General features: G+C 43.6%; 1 protein-coding gene across 1 annotated transcript; it reads right to left on the bottom strand.

The window, feature by feature from the left end:
* Positions 1 to 961: 961 nt before the first annotated feature.
* On the bottom strand, positions 962 to 19,625 carry COG1 (component of oligomeric golgi complex 1). Its single transcript, XM_072645557.1, is given in 16 exon segments — positions 962 to 1,160; positions 2,276 to 2,354; positions 2,435 to 2,544; positions 3,034 to 3,142; positions 3,596 to 3,723; positions 5,502 to 5,663; positions 6,482 to 6,628; positions 8,771 to 9,550; positions 10,227 to 10,437; positions 10,653 to 10,809; positions 11,552 to 11,722; positions 11,874 to 12,055; positions 12,237 to 12,481; positions 19,095 to 19,484; positions 19,486 to 19,590; positions 19,593 to 19,625. Coding segments are annotated over 16 exon segments (3,150 nt in total). The 3' UTR covers positions 962 to 1,019.
* Between the last annotated feature and the right edge of the window lie 842 nt (positions 19,626 to 20,467).

Genomic DNA, 20,467 nt, shown 5'->3' with positions numbered 1-20,467 from the left:
TATGCCTGTTGGCTTTTCAGTCTATATTTGAAATAACAGGTTAGCAGGCATTTGTTTACTTGTGGTTTTGCTGCACTATTGCAATTTCAAAGGGGCTTTGAAGCCATTTTTATGGGATTCTTTTCAGGGTGGGTGTCATCCCAGTGAAGGTGACGGTAGGAAGAAACCGCATCTGCATGTTAAGAGTCCATACTGGCTCCATTTCAGATTTGGAAATCCATTGGAAACTTACTGTTTTGTGCAAGGAGTCCTTTTAAAACATGGGGTCCTCAAATTTTAAAGATTTTTTTAAAAAAAAATTCAGTAAACTAGTAAAGACTAGTTTGCATGAAAAACATTAGTTTTCTTTCCCAAAGTATAAAAGAGCTTGCTTCTGTCTGGGACTGAAGCTGGCTACCATACTACCTCTCAGTATGCAGATGTCCTATTGAAATTAATTTCCCCTGTTACAGGGGGAGGAAAATTAGACCAAGCTTATTAGATTAGACTTTGTAAGATGGAAACATCCTCCCTACCATCTGTCTTCTTCTCTTCCCTATGTAAGGTGTTTGCATTCCAGGGAGAATGTCTTTTAGATACTTCCTTGAACCCTGATTATTTCTATAATATCATTAATCCTCCAAAGGCTAAATTTCAAGCTTCTTAGCAAACACTGCACAGTTTTGAAAGACAAGAAGTTGTACTGTATTTGTAACTTTTGTCTCAGACACAAATGTACATTAGCAGCTTAAATGATTTTGTGATAATTCCACCTGTTGTGTCTCTCAAGGCACAGATGACTAACAGTAAAGACTAAGCAACCTGAGCTGGTGTTTAAGGTAACAGGTACTGTAGAACTATGTGTTAGCTTAGGTTCAATTTAATATTTGAAGTACCTTCTAATAGTCGCTAGGGGGCCACATGCCCTCAATGAAACCACAAAAATTGGTGGAACTTAGAAACAAATTAGCAGAGGCACTAATAAATACATGGTAATATTTATTTAGAAAAAGAGATATGTCCCGATAAGTTGATTCATTTTATTTAGTCATACTAGAGAGCCAACTAAGTTTGAAAAGAGATGGTGTTGATGTGTCTTCCTCCTCTGTGACAAGCTGTCTGAACAAGGAACCAGGACGCATCATGTCATCATCTGCTCTGGAGAGTGCTGGAAGTACAACCTGCCATTAGATTGAAAGGAAAGTGCCTTAGATTTTACCAGGATTCTCTTACCTGCTTTACCCACTCCAGTCTTCTGTTCTAAAAGTCACCCAACACATAAAAGCAGATCTTAAACTATTGGGATTGCTAGTGAGAGGACCTTTTCCTCTAGTAGGTAAGGTTAGAAAAAGACTGGATTTGAAGAAACTATTTCTCTAGACTGATATTAACTTTTACTTGAGTGACAAACAAAACTACTAAGTCAAATTTTTCAGGAAAAGAATAAGCTTAAATTAAATTACACTTCTTCCCACTGTTGGGTTTTTTAGTGTGAATAGGATTTGCCACAGACACTTGAAGAGGAAGTTTTAATGTACTGAGAAAATTATGGCACCGGATTGGAATGGACATAATTTTATCTAAATTGAAGTCTAATGACTCTTGGAGGTGGGGGAATGGTATTTTCTCTATTCCTCTCACTGCCTTTAAAAAGCATTTAAGATCTAAAAGTTTTTAGGAAGAAGGTCTTCACAGACTGGTCTGCAAAGAATGGGAAAAGAATACAAAACTAACATTTGCTTTTCAGTTATAGATACAGGGCAAACAGATAGTATAGATACTAAGGGGAGAGAACTGGCTTGAGTTTTGAAATACTCCAGTAAGATTGCTGCAGGCTTTACTGCATGGCAAACAGCTTGAAAAAGCAATAAGTTTCCTGTTTCCTCCTAACAAATTTTATGTTGTGGAGGATGAAACCATGACTAGGACAAAACAATTTTTTCTATTTTCCAAATGAATAACAACCATTTTCTGGGGCTGGCTATGTAACTCTAGCTCCCTCCCTAGTATGCTAAATAAAACTCCATCCCATCTTTTGCAGAATTTTCTATAGTATTAGCAGCCTAAAATACTCCCTCCACTCAGGCTGCTTAATGTCTAAACACAATCGTCTTTTTTAACAACTATCCACTCAATCTAGTAAGATCTTGTACTTGTATCGCGCCACCATTAAATGCAGCATTAGTGCATGTTGTCATTTTAGTTCTTTCTTAGTATTTAACAGGGAGATCCCCTAAAGGTTGTATGGAGAGTGGGGAGGGAGAGCCATTGAATGTAGAATGCTGTGCTCACTAACCTGATCTTTGGGTTCTGTGCTTCGGCTAGTGGACTTAGCTTTTCTCATGCTAGTTGTGCTAAGTGGAAGAAGTCCAAACCTGAAAAGTGGAATGGAGAGGTTTCAGAAGAGTCACCAGAAAACCCCAGGGCCTAGGTGAAGTCCCATGTGAAAGATTACCTGATCTGACTTGATGCCAGTGGCAGTATATTATGGGGTTCTTGGGAGTTGAAAGTGCTGCTCCGGGCAGAAAACTGATTGTCTGTACCAGTTAGCAATCCAAATAGAACCTGGGAAATTTAAAAAACGGCAAATTAAATTAAGATGGGGATCTTTTATTTATTGCTTTAAAGTATGGAAGTGTTCTTTTAGGTTAAATACTGCTTCTGATCAACTTTTTTTCTGCCTTGAGTTGAGAATACTAAATCTGAAAGTGATTTCTTTTCTTACCACTGATCACAGGAATCTATTTGTGTTTTGTTAAGTTTTCCTTGCTGCAGTTTTAAAAGATCAATCTTTATATTCAATCCCTTGGGGAGGATTTTGTACTAATCATCTGAATTAAGATTTAACTTGACCTGCCTCAAGTTTAGTACCTGCTATAAACATGGAACTCACCTTTAACTAGAACAAGGACTTGCTTGGCTTTTTCTCCACTCTCCAGCTGAGAGGCAGCTGCTAATGTACTGCCAAATGCTTTGACTTGTTTATTTTGTAACCTGAGCTCCCCCATGCTAAGCTTACCGCTCAGACAGAAGCATGTTCTCATCTTGACTTACCGAGGTTCTTTGAACCAAGCGATTGAGGTTGCTGTTTAGGTGTGGTGTAAAGACATCTAGGTCAAAAGGATCTATGAGACCTTCTAAGAAGTCTGTTACTTTTTCAATTCTGGAAAAGAAAAAATTGGAATGAGAATTGCTTTTCAGTATCCTGAAAAGAAAGCTATTACAAAAATCTATACATGTCCTAGAAAAACCCAGTACTGGGATTTGTTCTATTTATTTTTGCTTTTTAAATGGTAGCTCACCATTTATCCCACAGGTAGATGAGCGCAGCCAACTTTTAATTAACCTCAGACTTGGGCTATAGCGTTCAGGAGGTCACATCACATTCCATGTTGTTAATTTTGGGGAAAGAGGGCCAAATTACACTCTAAGGTTTGCAGACGTGTTAAGATTAGATTCCAATAACCTAGCTTCTCTTACACTTACCACACCCTCTACCTGGAATTTAGCAGCCTCCATGTCAGCACTATTTCATTAGCAATGTGGGCACAACTCCACCCCCCCCCCCCCACCACACCCCCAAAATGGCCTTTTAGAGGAGGGTAAGGTACAATACCTGGAGTCTTGTTTACTTCGACTGCTTTTCACTTCTTCACTTTTGACTGTCAACACAATATTGAGATAACGCAGATCATAAAGTAGCTGCAGTGCCCTATTCTGGGTCATTGGAAATGCACCTTCTTTCTGCAAATTGTTTTCCCCAAACACAAAGGAATTATGTGGGCAATCATTCATTAACCTAGTTAGTGGTCTCCAAAGTTCAAAGGGTGGGATTAGGTCTGACCCCTAAAGGATCAACAAATTGCAACATGGGAAGACATGGTGATCCCTGCCCAGTTGTAGGGCTGATCTGCTCCCAGCACCATATCCCTCTATTCTGCCTCAGCTATTCTCTCTACTGAGCCAGGTGTCATCTCTGAAGGAAAATGAAACCTTATTCCTCATAGCAGCAGCTACACAGGTGCTAATGGGAAAATGCCATAACTCCATTCACCCTGTATCTAGACAATGACTGGTGGATACAAGGAGCCAAGGCCAACCCCCCAACCCCTGACAAAGGGACAGTGAAGTACATAGAAGAAGCAGAAAGAGATGAATTGTGAAAGATCAAGGATGTCATTGCCTTTTCTTTCTTCCATATTTGCCTCCCCCAACATATCCAACCATTTACAGATTTGGCAGTTTCTACTGCCACATCTTTTTTCATCCTTCCCTGTTCAAAAGGCCACCCACCCTAGTTCATCCTTCCATTGCATCAACTGGACTACTGATTGATTCAGTAGTCTTTCAGTAACAGATTCACTAGCCTTCTAATTGATCTCTTCCCCTCCAAGTCATCCTCCATGACTTGGGTCTGAGGATGTCAGTCCCCTACTCGATCAGTTCCATAGCTCACTTGCCTCTGGGATCAAATATTTCATCTGTCTTACCCTTTTAAGACTTCTATTTTTGTGTAACTTTTATAATGTACATAATTAGTGTGGTAGTATATGTATATACTTTTTATTTTTATTTACTATAAGTAAATTACACATACTAAGAGTGTGTGCTCAACAATTTTTTACCAATAATCCAGAATTGGTCTTGGGCAAATTAAATTTTTATATTTCAAGAAAAAACTTTTAAACTGAAATTCCAAGTTTCTAGATAAAAGATTAAACCTTGATCTAAAAGTTAAAGCCTCCAATTTGTAACAGACTGAAGGCTTACACCATGTACTGGCAGGTTAGAGTCCTACATGACAATTTGTATGTGTATTTGTCCTTTGTTGCTGAAGAAGACCATGCCATCAGAGAAATGATGACATGATTTGCACTTGACTTTGCTTTGAGTGAGGGAGGGCTGTGCAGGTCAGCAGCCTCACTTCTCCAGAGCCATCTGAATCCAGTGACCAGATATACATCAGGATGACTGGAGATGGCCCAGGGTGAAGCAGTTGGGGTTAAGTGACTTGCCCAAGGTCACACAGCTAGTGAGTGTCAAGTGTCTGAGGTGAGATTTGAACTCAAGTCCTCCTTACTCCTGCTCTGGTGCTTTATCCACTGCACCACCTAGCTCCCCCCATGACAATTTAAGGACTAAATTAAGGGGAAGGGAAGCTAGATGTTCTAGCTACCAATAGGAATTACATAGTCACTTAGTAGGAAAGATATAGCCAAGAGCTGAATTTGATCAGCATCAAACTTGGGTATGTACAGGCTTAAAAAGGAAAAATACATGAAGAGTGGTTTCATATTTTTAAAAATGCAAACCAGCTAGAAACCCATGGTTGAGAAAAGGTTATAACTGGGTAAGAAAGGCATTTGGATATTCTGTAATAATTGGTATCTGACCCAAGTGTTCCTTAAGGGTATTGCCAAGCATGTCTGAAAGTCATGTCTGACTTATATGTCTGAACTCCTCCATTAGAGCTACTGAAATACAAGTCGTGTTTTAGGCAAAGATGCGCCTCTACAACATACCTTTGTTGTCTTCTCTTCAGAAAGTTTTTCATAGCCTGCTAATACTTGAACCAGGCACCCCTTTAGCATCTCCTGCAGTGTTGTCTTTGGCAAGGCATGGCCTCCAACCTGATTTATTTCCTGACACAGGCTGAACAGGAAGGATTGTACATACCAGGATGGCTACAAGAATCAAATATTGTCATTTAGAAAGGAGTTGGCAAGTCATCAAAATGCGTCATGGGGAAAGCAGAATGGGTTTAGCTATGTAAGACTTCTTGGGTCTTGACCTCTCAAATCAACCATCCCTACCCCATATACCACTCCAGGACTCTACTTCACACAGAGCACACAGACTTCAGTTGGAGAGAACCAGAATAAGGAAATGAAAATTTTTCACTTAGGTACTTTTGCAAAAGTCCTTTGTGAGGGAGCTGCCATTCTCATGGCCTATAGGTAACAAAATTCATAGACAAGGTAGAATTTTACTTGTTTGGGAAGCCATGCTTTACAAGAGTATGGGAAAATTAACAACTGGGAAATGCAATTACTAGAACTTTGAAGTGCTAACCCTTAATTTATAAAATGTCCTGTTATTCCCTAAGTGACACTACTTTGGCTCCTACTAAAGGCGTCAGAAAATAGCATACCCAGTCTCTCAATTCCCACTAGTTAACTGTGCCCTGGTATACTCACTGTGCCTCACCAGGAAATTACAACAAATCACTTAGGTCCTTTGTCGCAGATGACTTTGTAATATGATTACTTACATTTCAGCACTTTAAGATAAAGTGCTTCACAAACTTAACTTATTCCTACGACTTTATAAGGTAGTAGTGCAAGAAATTCTACTTCAGAAAAAACTAAGTATGGCTCAGAAAGGTGATCATATGCCCAAGATTACAGCAGGACCTGAACCCATATTTGTCCAGCTTTTCCCCTATGCTTCTCAAGAAGCAGTTCTAACTATAAAAAAGCTCACATAAAAGTGACTCTCTCACCTGTACTGGCAGTCGAATCTTGGATGTTACACTGCTCCCAGTTTCTGTCTCCTCCTGGATTTCTAGCTCATCCCAGTTGGTGGCCATAGCTAGGATGGAGCCAGCATTATCCAGAAGTAATGACTGGGTGAACTCATGAACCAGGACCTGGCGATCAAAGAAAGAGGCTTCATGGAACACCTCCCAGATACATCCAGGGTGGGTATAAACGTGAATATGCAACAGAAAGAGCATCTTGTAATGCGTTCAGCCTTTTGAGTAAATGCTAACTATTTTCCCTTGTTCTAAGTTCTCAAAAGCAGCACATGGGATGTTCTTGTTACTTCTAGGACAGCAACATAGCTTTTCAGTTAAAAACTGGCACTTTAATAAAGACTACTAGTCAAAAAGGATTGTAGATATTTTGGAAAGAACAAATTCTTTCCAGGGAGATCCCTAAAAGGGATCCTATATTTTCAGCTGATGAAGCTGATTTCCAGTTCTTAAGGTCATGGTGCTAAGTAGAAAAAAATACATTGGGGAAAACAGGAGAAGGATCTAGTAAGAAAAAAAAATTAGTGACGGTAAACTTTTTCTAGTACCCCACAAAGCTCCCACATTCATTCTTTCCACAAGGAAGGCCTCCTTATATTAAGAACAATAAAATCATTCAACAGGAGCCCCTTCAATTTCTCTTCCATACCTGAATAACTTTACATCTTCATCTTGTTTCTGAGAATGAGGCAGCCTCTTTAAGTCTAATCTTTCCATCTGTGCTTTTGATCCTATCCCTTCCCATTTCCAGGGACCTGATCCATCAATCACCCTTCATCCCTTGTCCTTCATCCAGTTACTCCTCAATACTCTTCTGCACTGGCTCATTTCCCTTTTCTACACAGTCTCTCCTATCCTTCAAAATATATCCCCATCCCCACCCCAAACCACTACCTTAATTTAACAACTTAAAGCACTGCTTAACTTCCACTGCAAGAGTATTCTGTACGGGATGTCTCCTTTCCACCACCAGCTCATGCCTCAATAACACTGTTAACTCTTCCCTCCTCGATATTCTCTGCCCTCTTAGCTTCTGCCACACTGCTCCCCTGGTTCTCCTACCTCTTCAGATGCTATTTCTCCTGTAACCTCCAGCTCCCTAAATGCAGGCATTTCCCAAGGTTCTGTCCTTAGTTTTCATTCTCTTCTATATTTTCCCTTAGCACTCTCCTCCACTGCCACAATTTAAACTATCACCTTCTATACAGACAACCCCAAATTGTCTAATCACAACCCTGCTTTTTAGGCACTTAAGTTCACACCCCTACCCTCACTGGGAAGATTAATCTTTCGATAATGTATAGGATGGATTGGATGGAGGGAGACTGGAGGCAAGGAAACCAGTAAGACTTAATGCAATAGTCCAATTACTATCTGAAGAGAAGTCATTGCAAGGTAGACTCGAAAGGATTTGGTATCCAATATAGGGAGTGACAGGGACAAAAACAGGTCAAGCCTTGGCAACTGACTGAAATGTTGGTGCCAGAAGTGAACAGGTTTAGAGCTGGGGAAGTGATAAGCTGAATGTCTCACTGACAGCTCAAATTCCACATAGCCCAAACTAAATTGAACTAACCTTTCGATTAACCAGGCTTAAAACCTACCTTTGACCTCTCTCCTCGATCTGCATCCATAGATACTGCTACCAAGTCTTTCGAGTCTCCCTGGAAATCTCTTACAGTTGTCCCCATCTCTACCGCCACTTCTCTGACTTTCAGGATGTCTGCTCTGGGCTAGTGGAGGAGTCTGACTTTATTTGCAATCTCTCTTCTATTCCAATCCACACTAAACACTACTGCTAGATTAATCAACACATGGCAGAAAACTTTAATCCCTAGCTAAAAACCTACTAAAACTAAACTTTTCAGCCTTTTATTTAAAGGCCCACCCCTCCCAAATCTGGTTCCAATGGATGAACCCACAGACCCCAATTCTCCAGCTAGTTAACAATTCCTTAACACCTCTGAAGTTTTCCATTTTGTTTATGACTCATGCCTGGAATACTTTTTTATACCCACTTTTACCTGCTCAAACCCTAAACTGAAAACCCTGGTTGAAGTGCCATCTCTTTCATGCAATACTCCCTGATAATCCCAGCTAGAAGTGCACTTTTGTCACATTTTGTGCTTTTCATGAACATAATCACTTTGTATTATAGTTATTTGTGTATGTCTTATTTCCTCTAACATAATGTAAGGGCAGATTTCTATCTCCCTCCTCCTCTCTGCCCCCACCCCATCTCCCCCATCCTCATACGTTTGTGATGGCTGTACTCCAAAGCCGGTATCCCAGCAGACTCTGATCCAGGAGCTGCTCTTTCACTTCCTGCCATTTTGCTAGAACAGGATTCACTTCCTGAGCTTTTGCTTTCATCTGCTTCTTTGTAGACCGGGGCTCCTTTGTGGGTTTCTCAGAAATGCCCGATTTGCCCAAAATACATCGCTTAAGATGGGGACACAGTTCTCCAAGGGATTGGCAGAGCCTAGCCATGAAGAGGACTGAGGAGAGCTTGGAACGACTGAGGGTATGGGCCGGCCCTTGTAGCACTGCCTCAGCCCCTTGCAGCTCCGTACGCACACATGCCACAATCTGTTCAGTGCAGGCTGCACAGTGGTTTCGGAGCATTTCTTCCACAGTGCCAGCATCCGAGTACCTATCAAAAGCAGAATTCTTGGTCTGTATGCCCAAGGCCTCCTTGGGTGCATCTGAGGGAAGGTATGATGAGAGGTCATCCAGTTTCACCTTCAGTTTGGAATCTAGGGCAAGACAAAAGCTCTGCACGTAGGGACTGAGGGCCTGGGCTTTCATGGAGAGGCCACTGCTGGCACACTGGCTCCGGTTTGCCACATTGACCCAAGCCGCATCTGAGGGCAAGTCAGAAGGACTCTCTGACCAGAGAAAGAGAGACATGTTGTGCTCAAACTGAACCTGCTTATTGGGGGAGGTGCTGGAACTGGCTTCGAGCTCCTGCAGGGCTGAAGCCAGAAGCTGTTTGGAGCTGCTGGAGATAGAATCAAAGCCTTCCCTTGTCAGTGTCTAGGAGAGAATGAGAAAGAATCCCAATCAGATTCCTGGGAGAAAACCTCAGAGGCATCCACCACCACCCACAGCTCCCTTCTCTCCAGCTTCCAGTCAAATGAGTCCACTTCTGTGCCCAGAGCATGACATGTTCTTCCTTCCCTACCTCCCTCCCTTAGAAGCTTTGGTTTTATCCTGGACTTTGCGCAGCCTTTACTGACTCCTCCAGTTTAATATTAGCATTCTCTTCCACCTCAAACATGCTGTTACTTATGGCACAGGTTGTATCACTCAAAACAATATAAGCTCTTTGAGGGCAGGGACCATTTTCCATTCTATCTTTGTATCCGCCAGGGCCTACCACAGTGCCTTACTTGCATGTAGCAAGCATTTAATTCAACTCCATGAGCATTTTCTGTGTTGATGTCATTTTTCCAAGTTTAAAAAAAATTCTCTTAGTTGTGGGCTTTTTAAAGCCTGGTCTCATTTTTCACTCTGGCATCTAAGACTATGTTAATTTGTAAGACTTATTTACCAAAACAGTAAGTTGAGCAACCCTGGTGAGTCCTGCACAGAAGAGACATGAAAGCTAACAGGAAAATGCCCCGAGTCAAGCAGACAGTAAGGGGCAAACACCTCACAGAGGATGACCAGGCACTGCCTGAGAGCAATTCCTATACCGTTTTCCCTTCACCTGTAATCGGTCCAGAAACAGCTGCTGTAATAGGTCCTCCCAGAAGGAGATGCGTTTGTCCAGGAGGCGCCGGCACACTACCTCCCAACTGTGGCTCATGGAGTCACTGGTGAGTAGCTCCCACACAGCATCTCGGATCCCTGCAAGGCCTTTCAGGCTCTTCACATAAACTAGCAAACTGGTGATCCCAGTTTTGATATCTTCATGACACCTGTAACACAACCATTTTCTTCTGAATCCCCTGTCCCATTCCTTTTGTGCTACTTTTTTCCCCTTAGGCTAAGGACAGTGACATATTTCTGAGTGCGTCACAGGCCTGAGCAGCACCATGCAGTGGCACTCAGGACATCCAACATCACACACTGTACCTCAGAGAACCATGAAAAGCAGCCACCAGCCTACGGAAACTTCTCCCTTGAGGCTTACATGTTGATCCATTTTTGTAGAGTGTCTTTCAGGTACTCCTCATTGATGGGGTGCGCAAGAGTCCGAAGAGTTGGCTGGAACTCCACAATGGAGACCGGAAGGTATTTGAACCAGCTACACAGCTTCATCTCTTGCAAGACACTAATGATGCCTTTCCCTAAACAGATGAAGCCTATTAGTCAGTAAGAGTTTAAACAGAATAAGCAGAAGTCTTAAGTCTTCCCCTTCCTATGCACAAAGTACGAAAGAAATTACTGAGGGTAAATGAAATCTTCAACCCTGAAGTCAATATTTGAAGTAGGAAAAATAAAGCAACTAGAATGAGTTACAGGTGGTGTGCATGTGCGCATGCTCTTTCTCTCTCACACACATTTTCTCACTCTCACTCGTACACTCAAACTAACCCTTCCACAACTCCCTACTGCTTTGCGAAAATGGTTCCCAGTAAAGTAGGGAACAGGAAAAGAAGAGGAAAAATTGGGAAGAGGGTGGGGAATTCCCCTGGGGTGGGGAATGCTTTGAAGTGGTAGATATGAATTCAGATATGAAAAAATCAGAATTAAACCTGATTTTTAAAAAGATGGAAACTTGGGAAGTGTTCCTACTCCTATGCCCTTCCACTATTCTCTGGAGATAGTCAGCAGACAACTCCTTCCTCTGGATTTAAATCATGCCATTTAATAGTAAGGAACATAGACCAAATGACATTGTAAGGTCTCTTCTGGTTTTATGATTTCTAATTGCTCTTGAGAAAAGGAGGAGCCATTGTACTTAAAGGTGTATTGGGAAATAGATATAATAAGGAGGTTGTGGCCTGACTGTGAAAGAGAAATAAATCAGAATTGAAATGGAATGATATATTATGCCATTCTCTTAAGGAAGCTGGTCAGGGGCTTTACCTGCAAGCTGCTGGCTTGTGACAGAGTCCAGGGTAGAGAGGAGTATGCCACATGGCAGGGAAGGATCCGGAAGCACTCCTTCAGGCAAAGTGTAGAAGACAGCATGGGCCTGGTATAGAGTGGTGACTAGAAGCTCCACTAATGAACAAATCTGAGCTTTGATACCAGCACCTACAAGAAGACAGTATTTTCTTTTACTGAAATTGACAGGAATTTCATTTTACATATATGTCTGTGCAAGTCTATGGTCAAAAAGAATCTCGGAGAAACTTCTCTCTCAGGTTATGAGGATCAAATCTCAAAGGAAAATAATTTGGCCTACCATGATGTGGCTGATTGAGAAGCTGCTGAATGGCGGCCTTTCTGGCTAGCAGGAAATCTGCAAGGGCCTGACGAGGAGAACTGTCTTCGAGGAGCATGACTGAAGATAAGGCCTCTGCAACAGCCTGGTCAGACACAGTCTGGCATCTGAGTATCATCTTGGTTTCATGCAGAATGGTTGACCTAAGAAGAAATAAAATGAAGGGGAAAGGGAGATGACAAAGGGAAATGGGATCTCAAACTTGTCCAAAGGCATGGCAGAACCCTGAGAAACAACTGGGAAGTCTTAAATAGCAGAACAAAAGCAAACATTTGTGAGCTTCCAGATCAACTGAAGAAATGATCTTCTACCCCAACAACTCACCGGAAATGACTGGCTGCTGCCACCTGACGCACAAGGATCGGGAAACGGGCAAGAACAGGGCTATAGCGGCCACTGGTGGAGTCCAGCTGGAGCAGGCTGTGGAGGTGGCAGCAGAGCAGATAGAGATGGGTGGCATGCAAGTACTGAGAGGCTTCCATGGAGCTCCAGATCTTCTCAGGAATCTCTAAGAGTAGCTTGATCTGGGCAGCCATGCTGTAGAACTTCTCCTGGGAGGGCTTTGGGGGCTGCAGGAGAAATCAAGGACATGGAAGAGCTCAAACTTTGGTCACCTGCCACTCAGTGCAATGCTTGGGGACTAATTTTGGGCAACAAACCTGAATTATGCAGGCTATGTTCTTATCGACTCTGAGGGGTGAGAAAGCTTGGCTTTGGAACATCAGTGAGCAAATGACACTGTGTTCACCTATACAGCACCTCCCCTCCTCACTCAGTTCCTCGGACACACACACACACACAGACACACACACACACGGAAGAGTCAAGCTCCTCTCTCATCTATCTTTATGTCAATTTATGTCCATCACTCTCCTTGGCTTCCCTTTATCATTTCAATTCAACAAATACTGATCGAGCACTTATGTATGCCAGGCACTGTGCCAGGTACTGGAGTCATGAAGACAAAAGCAAGTCAGCCCTTGCCCTCAAGAAGTTTACAGTGAACTGAGGAAAACCAACATGTACACTTCTGAGCAAATGCAAGGTAGAGCAAGTGCAAATGCAAGTTTCAATGCGAGGCAAGGCCTCATGGGAAGAGAGTGCTTGATCTGTGCTTTGAAGGAATCTTAGGGATTCTACCATTTAGAGATGCAAAGAACAATCCAGATATGGGGGACAGCAAAGGTGGGAGATGGAATGATGTGTATAGCAAGCGGGCCAGTTTGACTAAAGAAGAGGCAATCCATGAAATAAGAATGGAGAGGTAGGGAGCAGCCAGATTATGAAAGGTTTTAAATGTCAGGCTGAGAATTTTGTATTTTATCCTAGACACAATCAAGAGCCACTGAAACTTTCTGAGTAGGAAATTAAATCTGCACATCAGAAATATCAATTTGGCTCCTATGTGTCAACATTCCTCCTCCCTTGGGTTCCATGGGAAATATCTTGGCTCTTTTTCTGCCTCTGAATATTCTTGTCATCCACAATGGTTTATTTTCATCCTATCCCTTAAATGCGGATGACCACCAAGAGTCAGGTCTCTTCTTTTTCTTTGCTCTCAGGTCCTATCCATATGTTTCAACAATCACCTCTTATGCAGAGTATGCCCAAATCTACAGGTCTGCCCTCTCCGTCATCTTCTAGCCTCATATTTTCAATTGCCTGCTGGATCTTTCCATTTTGGTATCCTCATGTCACCTCTGATATATCTAAAACTGAACTCATTTCTCCAAAACTAGCTCTTTATATCCCATGCTGTGTATCTTAATTATTTCTTCCCAGGTCAACATATTTAGTAAAATATTTATTATATACGATGGATCCTTGGATAAGTGGAGAGGGAGGGATGTTGGGAGAAATTTTGGTGATATAAAAAAAGATATCAATAAAAATGTATTTTGAAAAATAATTAACAGGATGCCATAAATGAATAATTTCTTCGATAGAGAAATCCCACAATATAATGACAGCTAAGCTGAGCAGTACCCTTCCTCTCTATGGTGTCAAGGCTAATTCCTTGATATCCTCCTGCCTGCTAGCTCTACCACTTATGTTTCCCCATTTCCCCTACTTTGGATCTGGTGGTCTGATGAACTGTGGCTTAAACCTATGATTTCCCAGGAGGCTTCTTTCCTCTACTCTGATGACTGCCTTTAATCAATACCAGTCTCAACTATCAACTATCTCAAATAAGAGCTGGGGATGTTACATGAATAGTTCTGCCAGAAGTCTTAAAATCTTGCAGTCCACTTTGACTCCCTCAACCTTGCCTTCCATATTCAGCTGGTCACCAAGTCCTGTCAGTTCTTCTAAGTTCTGTTATATCCATCCTTCCATTCCCATTGCCACCACTGAGTTCAGGTTGTGCTCACCTCAGCTTACTACAACCACCTTTTAAAATGAAGTCCTTGCCACTGGTCCCTGTCTCCTCCATTACAGCTTCCAGATTAATCATCTTCAGATACAGCTTTGCCCATGTCACTGTCTTGTTCAAAATCCCTTAAAAGGCCCCATAAAGCCTGGCATTCAATGACCTTCAATACTGAACCCTGAGATTTCTATCTAACCTTAGCTCAGACTAAACCTAAATGTGAATCCTCTACTCTAGGAAAACTAGCTTCCTCACAGTCTTCAGAATAGATCTTATCCTTTCCCACAATTCCTAGCTCTTGCTCTCATTCTACTCTCTTGTTTTGTCTTGTCTCCTCCTCTTCCATAGCCCATTTTTATGACTGTTCAAATCTCACTTCTAATGAAGGCCTCCCTGACCAGCTCCAGCCTTTGGGGTTCTCTCCTCTGAATTCCTGAAGCAATTATTTTGCCAACTAATCATGTACCTATGGGACTTTTATTCTACTGAGTTCTTCAACTGCCATTCAAATTTTTTATTGTTATTTAGCTTTTCACCTGTTTATAGATTCCATAGTTAGACTACAAATTCCTTGGGGGCAAGTCTTTTGCAAGCACTGAGTAATAGGGGGCGCTCAAAACTATGTGAGGTGATTGTGATCTGGGAGTAAGAATATTACACAATTAAGTGTACACAGCTACCATGAAAATAAGCCTATTTCTAGAATCTCAAGGTAAAACTAAGTTCAAATTGTCAATATTTTGTCATTTAACCTGTGTATTATACCACTACATTCATCATTATCATGATGCTGTCAAGTGATGCTCATGCTAAGCGTACTCTGGTAAATCTTGGATAAGCTCTATACGTTTTAGCATGCCCTAACTACAGAACTTATGTTTGACATGAAGGAAGTACTTCCAACTTTCCAAGGCTCTGAAAGAGCTCAACTTTTTATATCAGATTCATCAGAAAAACAGCAATAAAAGCCTTGGTGTTCCTGCAGGGGCAACAGGTCATCGTTTTTCATCCTTCATTCTCAAGGGGACCAGTGACATCAGGAGGGTGATATCTTGACTTGCTGCAAGCGAATTGGATTGAAGTGAAGCAAGGCTGTGCACAGTCATCAGCCTCACTCTCTCCTCCAGAGTCACTGGAGTCCAGTGGCTAGACACAGGTCAGGACAATTGGCAATTGCTTTGGATTCAGTGGATGACCTTGGCCTTTTTAAGCTAAGATCTTTCTGGGGTTTCAGTTTGTCTGAGGTAACACTAGAACAGAAACAAGGTCTACTGACACCCACTCTGAGCCATCAAAACCCAAACAATGAGAAAGGGAGGCTTAGGTTGGGACAACTGGCCAATCAGAGCCAGAGTGATTTGAGTTTAAAGGCATAGTCCAATAACTTCATCTGAATCAAAGCCTGGTTTTCCAGAGCTGTATTTCACAGAATTCAAGTCAACAAACATTTTTTTAAGTGCCCAGGCAAAGTGTCAGAGGCTGCAAATACCAAAACCAAAAAAAGTCCTTGCCCTCAAGAAATTTAAATTCTGTAGGCAAATACAACAGTATTTCAAAAATAAAAGTAAATACAAATTATTTTAAGAGGGAGACAGTACTAATCAGCTCCAGTCCCTGGTCACATCACACAGTTACCCTTACAAATCCCAACCCTGAATTACTACCACCTGCCCGTTCCACTCCTCTCACCTGCAGCAGAATGAAGACTAAAGGAAACTGAGGAAATCATGTAGCTTGAGTCCAATACAGACTTGTCATCTAATCTCAACTGGGTGCTCAGCCCCAGCAAGACAATCCTTCTATTACTCCCCACTGATGACCTATCTCATTCTCCACAACAGCTGCTCCAAACCTCTCTTCAAGCTTCCCATAATATCCCTCTCTATCCCACTCAGCAGAGGTTCTCTCCTTTGTACCTTGAGAGAAATCAGTCATTCTCACAGAGCTCACCCTTCTCATCTTGATACCATCCCCCAGTATTTCTCCTTTTACCCCAGTTCAGACCTGCACAATTTGGCAATAGGCAGGGGCCAAAATTAAAATAAGCTAAAATTCCTTGGTTTGCAGATAGGTGAGACTAGAGATAGACTGAAGATGGCTGGGTGCTGCTGGCCACATGACAAACAGGCGAATGCCCAGCGGCAATCCTACATTTTTTGCTGGCTGCCCCAAATCCTTTGGTGGACTGCAAGCCCCTCCAGGCCATATGTGTTGGGCAGGCCTGCTCTGGCCTCTGAGGAAGAGGACGACCTCATCAAGTATAGCCCTTCTACGTATACCCTTCCCATCTTTTCCAGCAGATTGTCCCCACTATCATTCCTTATCTCTCACACCCTTAAAAGAGTCTCATTACATTCCATCATCCCTGCTAGATATCATCATATATTTTTCCTCACTTTCTCAGCCAAACTACTTGAAAGAACTCAAAAGTTTAGGCTGGTTACCTTCACCTACTCTGCTCCTACTTATTCTCAGCTCTTTGCAATCTGGCTTTTGACCTCAATATTCAACTTAAATTGCTCTCTCCAAAGTTACCAATCATCCCTCAATTGCCAAATCTAATGGCACTTTCTCAGTCCTCAGGCTCCTTGATCCCTTTTCAGCATTTGATACTGTTGGCCACCTTCTCCTTCCTGTAACACTCTGTCCTCCCTGAGTTTTTGTGACATCATTTTCTCCAGGTTATTCTCCTGGACTGCGCCATCGTGGTCTCCTTTACAGGTTCATCATGCAAGTGATGCCTATAAACTGTCTCTACTCTAAAACTCTTCTTTTTCTTTCTATATTCTCTCACCTGGTGACCTCATCAGCTTCCACAGGTTCAACTAACAAATAAAGATAATTACCAACATATATTTATATCCAGGCCCATTCTCCTAAACTATAAGTCTAACATCGATAATGGCCTCCTGGACATTTCAAACAATGTCTCAGAGACATCACAAACTTAAGAGGTGAATTCCATTAGTTGTTCCCTCAAATCCACCTCTCTTCTGAATGAACCTCCAGATTACTGTCCAGGACATCACCATCTTTCCAGTCACCCAGGTGCTCAACCTTGAGATCTGCCTAGAATAGAAGTAGGGGACCTGTGGCTTCAAGGCCACATGTGGCCTTCTAGGTCCTTGGGTGTTGCTTTTTGACTGAGTCCAAGTTTTACAGAACAAATCCTTTTATTAAGGGGATTTGTTCTGTGAAGTCTGGATTCAGTTAAAGGGCCTCACTTGAGGACTTGGAGGTTTCCCACCAATGTCCTAAACTCTTCACTCTCTCTTACTCCACATCCAACTATTTGCTAAATCTTGTCATTTATGCCTCCATCTCTCCTTTCCATCCCCTTCTCTCCACTTCCCTAGTTTAACCTACTGCCTAAGCTAGTGCAATGGTCTCACTGTCCTTCCTGCTTCCAGTGTTTCTGCCCTCGTATTAATTTGCCACACTTTGGATAAACTGATATTCCTAAAATACAGATCTGCCCATGTCACTCCCCTACTCAAAAATCTCCATGTGGTTTCCAACTGCTTCTAGGATAGCACATAAAGTCCCCTGCTTGGCATTTAAAGTGCTCCACAATGACCCCCACCTCCTACCTCCAGGCTTATTTCATATAACTTCTTTTTACTCAACTCTCCATCCAGTCAAATTATCCCACATGCCCTCTAGCTTTCTGAAAACACTTGCTCCTCTGGGAATCCCAAGTCTCCTCCAGGTCACCTACTACCAGCTCTTTCCAGATCTTCTGGCTTATTAGCCCTCTCTCTCCTTTGTGTTTACTTTATCTGTCAATGGGTCAGCTAGGTGGTGCAGTGGATAGGGCACCAGTGCAGGAGTCAGGAGGACCTGAGTTCAAATCTCACCTCGGACACTTGACACTCACTAGCTGTGTGACCTTGGCCAAGTCACCTAACCCCAGTTGCCTCATCCTGGGTCATCTCCAGTCATCCTGATGACTCTCTGGTCACTGGATTCAGATGGCTCTGGAGGAGAAGTGAGGCTGGTGACCTTGCACAGCCCTCCCTCACTCAAAACAAAGTCAAGTGCAAATCATGTCATCATTTTTCTGATGGCATGGTCTTCTTTGGCAAAGAAGGACGAACACACACTTTATATGTAACCTGGCTCTTCAGTTAGGCTGGTGAAGTGTCTGGAAGCCCAAAGTTCAAACTCCGGCCTCAGGCACTTCTTAGCCCCTGGGTGAGCCACTTTAACACCTGCCAGTCTCCTCACCCATAAAATGAGAATGATAATAGCACCCACCTCCCTCCCCGGGTGTGAGAGGATAAGATTATACTGGTAAAGTGCTTTGTAAAGAGCACTTTAAAAATGCTGGCTATTTTTAATCCCTCAGTAGGAGGTAGGGCGGTCCTTCCAGATTTCTTCTCTCCACTCTCCAAACCTAACCCAACGCCTTGGACATTTTCCTTATGGCTCGGACCTGGACTTTCAAGCCCCTCAGAGGAAAGTCCTTCCTTCCACCGTTGCAGATTGGCAACTGCCCCGGGATTTCTAATCTTGGGCCTGTGTTGGAGGCCAGGACCGAGGTGCGCCCTCCCTGCACTGTCCCTCGGGCTGCCTCCTCCTAAACCTGCCACAGAGCAGGCGTTCGTGACCCCAGGATGAAAAGAGGGCCCCCCTCAGAAGCTCAGCGGGGCAGTGCCTCTGCACACTGGGAGGTCGCGGGCTTCGCTTGGAGGAAGCCCGGGGGCCGGGGGGTGTGCCCAGTGTGGATCAATTGCAGGGAGGGGAGGGCAGGGAGACTAGGGAAGGCGGGGTTTGCTTGGGGGGGCGGGGCTTGAGGGAGGGGGCGAGACCTGGGGGGCGCGCGCGGGGCGCGACGCGGCCGTGGCCGTGGCCGTGGCCGTAGCCGCCGCCGGAGCGTGGCCCTGCTGGCGGAGGCGCGCGCAGCACTGGTCCGTCGCCCTCACGGCGTCCAGCAGTCCCTCGGCGCAGCAGCGCATCTGCCCGATGGTGTCGGCCGCCTCGATCAGGTCGCGGTAGCGCTCGCCCACCATCTGCCGCAGCTCCTCCTTCTTGTGCTCGATCTCCGCTCGTACCTGCCGCTCCAGCCCGCGGATCTCCTCCGCCCCATGTGCCTCGAACAGTGCTGCGGCGTCCCGCAGCTCCGGCCGCTTCAGAGCCTGCGGACCGGCCGTCGCTGCCGCCATCGTGGCGCTGTCTTCGCTGCGGGATGGCACGGAGCGGGGCGGAACGGGTGGGGAGGAGGGAACTTCCGCCAGGCTTGCGGCCCGCCCTCGCCATCTTTGTTTGGGGCTCGCAACTTCCGCTCTCCGGGGAAGCCATGTTTGTTAGGGGACGTGACGTAGCTTGGGCCGAGGCGCCATATTTGTTCGGGGCAGACTTGCCCTCCTGAAAATTATGCCTTGTTATGGAAGAGTAATTAAACAGGCAGATAAAGCTGCATATTTATTAACAGACTCATCTCGCCTAATATTCTGCAGCTGAAGGCATCATTCAATCAGCTTTTATTAAACACCTACCATGTGCTTATTGGGCAGGTAGGTGACAAAGTGGATGGAATAATGGGGCAAGTCACTTAACCCTGTTTGCCTTAGTTTCCCCATCTGTAAAAGGAGCCAGAGAAGGAACCGGCAAACCATTTCTTTGTCAGGAAAACTTCAAATGAGGTCAGGAAGAGTTGTGGAATGGACACCATTCAGCTGAAGGACAACATATGTCAAATACTGTGCTGAGCTGAGAATACAAAGAAAGGCAAAGACTCCGCAGGAGCTCACAGCTCAGCAGGCGGGACAGCATGCAGACGACGTTATATGTGTGCGTATATGCGTGTATATGTATACATGCACATCTGTACATATACACACATGCTTATAACATGGAAATAAGACAAACATAACCTGCAAGGTGTACATATATAACATGCAAACAAGACATACATATATGCATGTATAATGAGTCAAAACATATACACGTGTGTATAATAATCCCACTTATATAGTGCTTTAAGGTTTTCAAAACACCTTGTAAATAGAATTTTATCTTCAGGACAACCCTGGGAGGTAGATGCTCTTGTCTTAATTTTACAGATGAGAAAACGGGGAGACAGGTAACTTGCCAGCGTCTGAGGGTGGATTGGTTCTGTCTCCACGGTGCCACCTTGCTGCCTCCACATGCAAGGTAAACACAGGATAAACTGGAGATCACC

This window comes from Notamacropus eugenii, chromosome 2 (genome assembly GCF_028372415.1).
Source record: "Notamacropus eugenii isolate mMacEug1 chromosome 2, mMacEug1.pri_v2, whole genome shotgun sequence".
In the NCBI taxonomy this organism is placed as follows: domain Eukaryota; kingdom Metazoa; phylum Chordata; class Mammalia; order Diprotodontia; family Macropodidae; genus Notamacropus; species Notamacropus eugenii.
The sequence above is the reverse complement of the archived record's forward strand: the minus strand, read 5'-3'. Positions and strand labels throughout refer to the sequence as shown.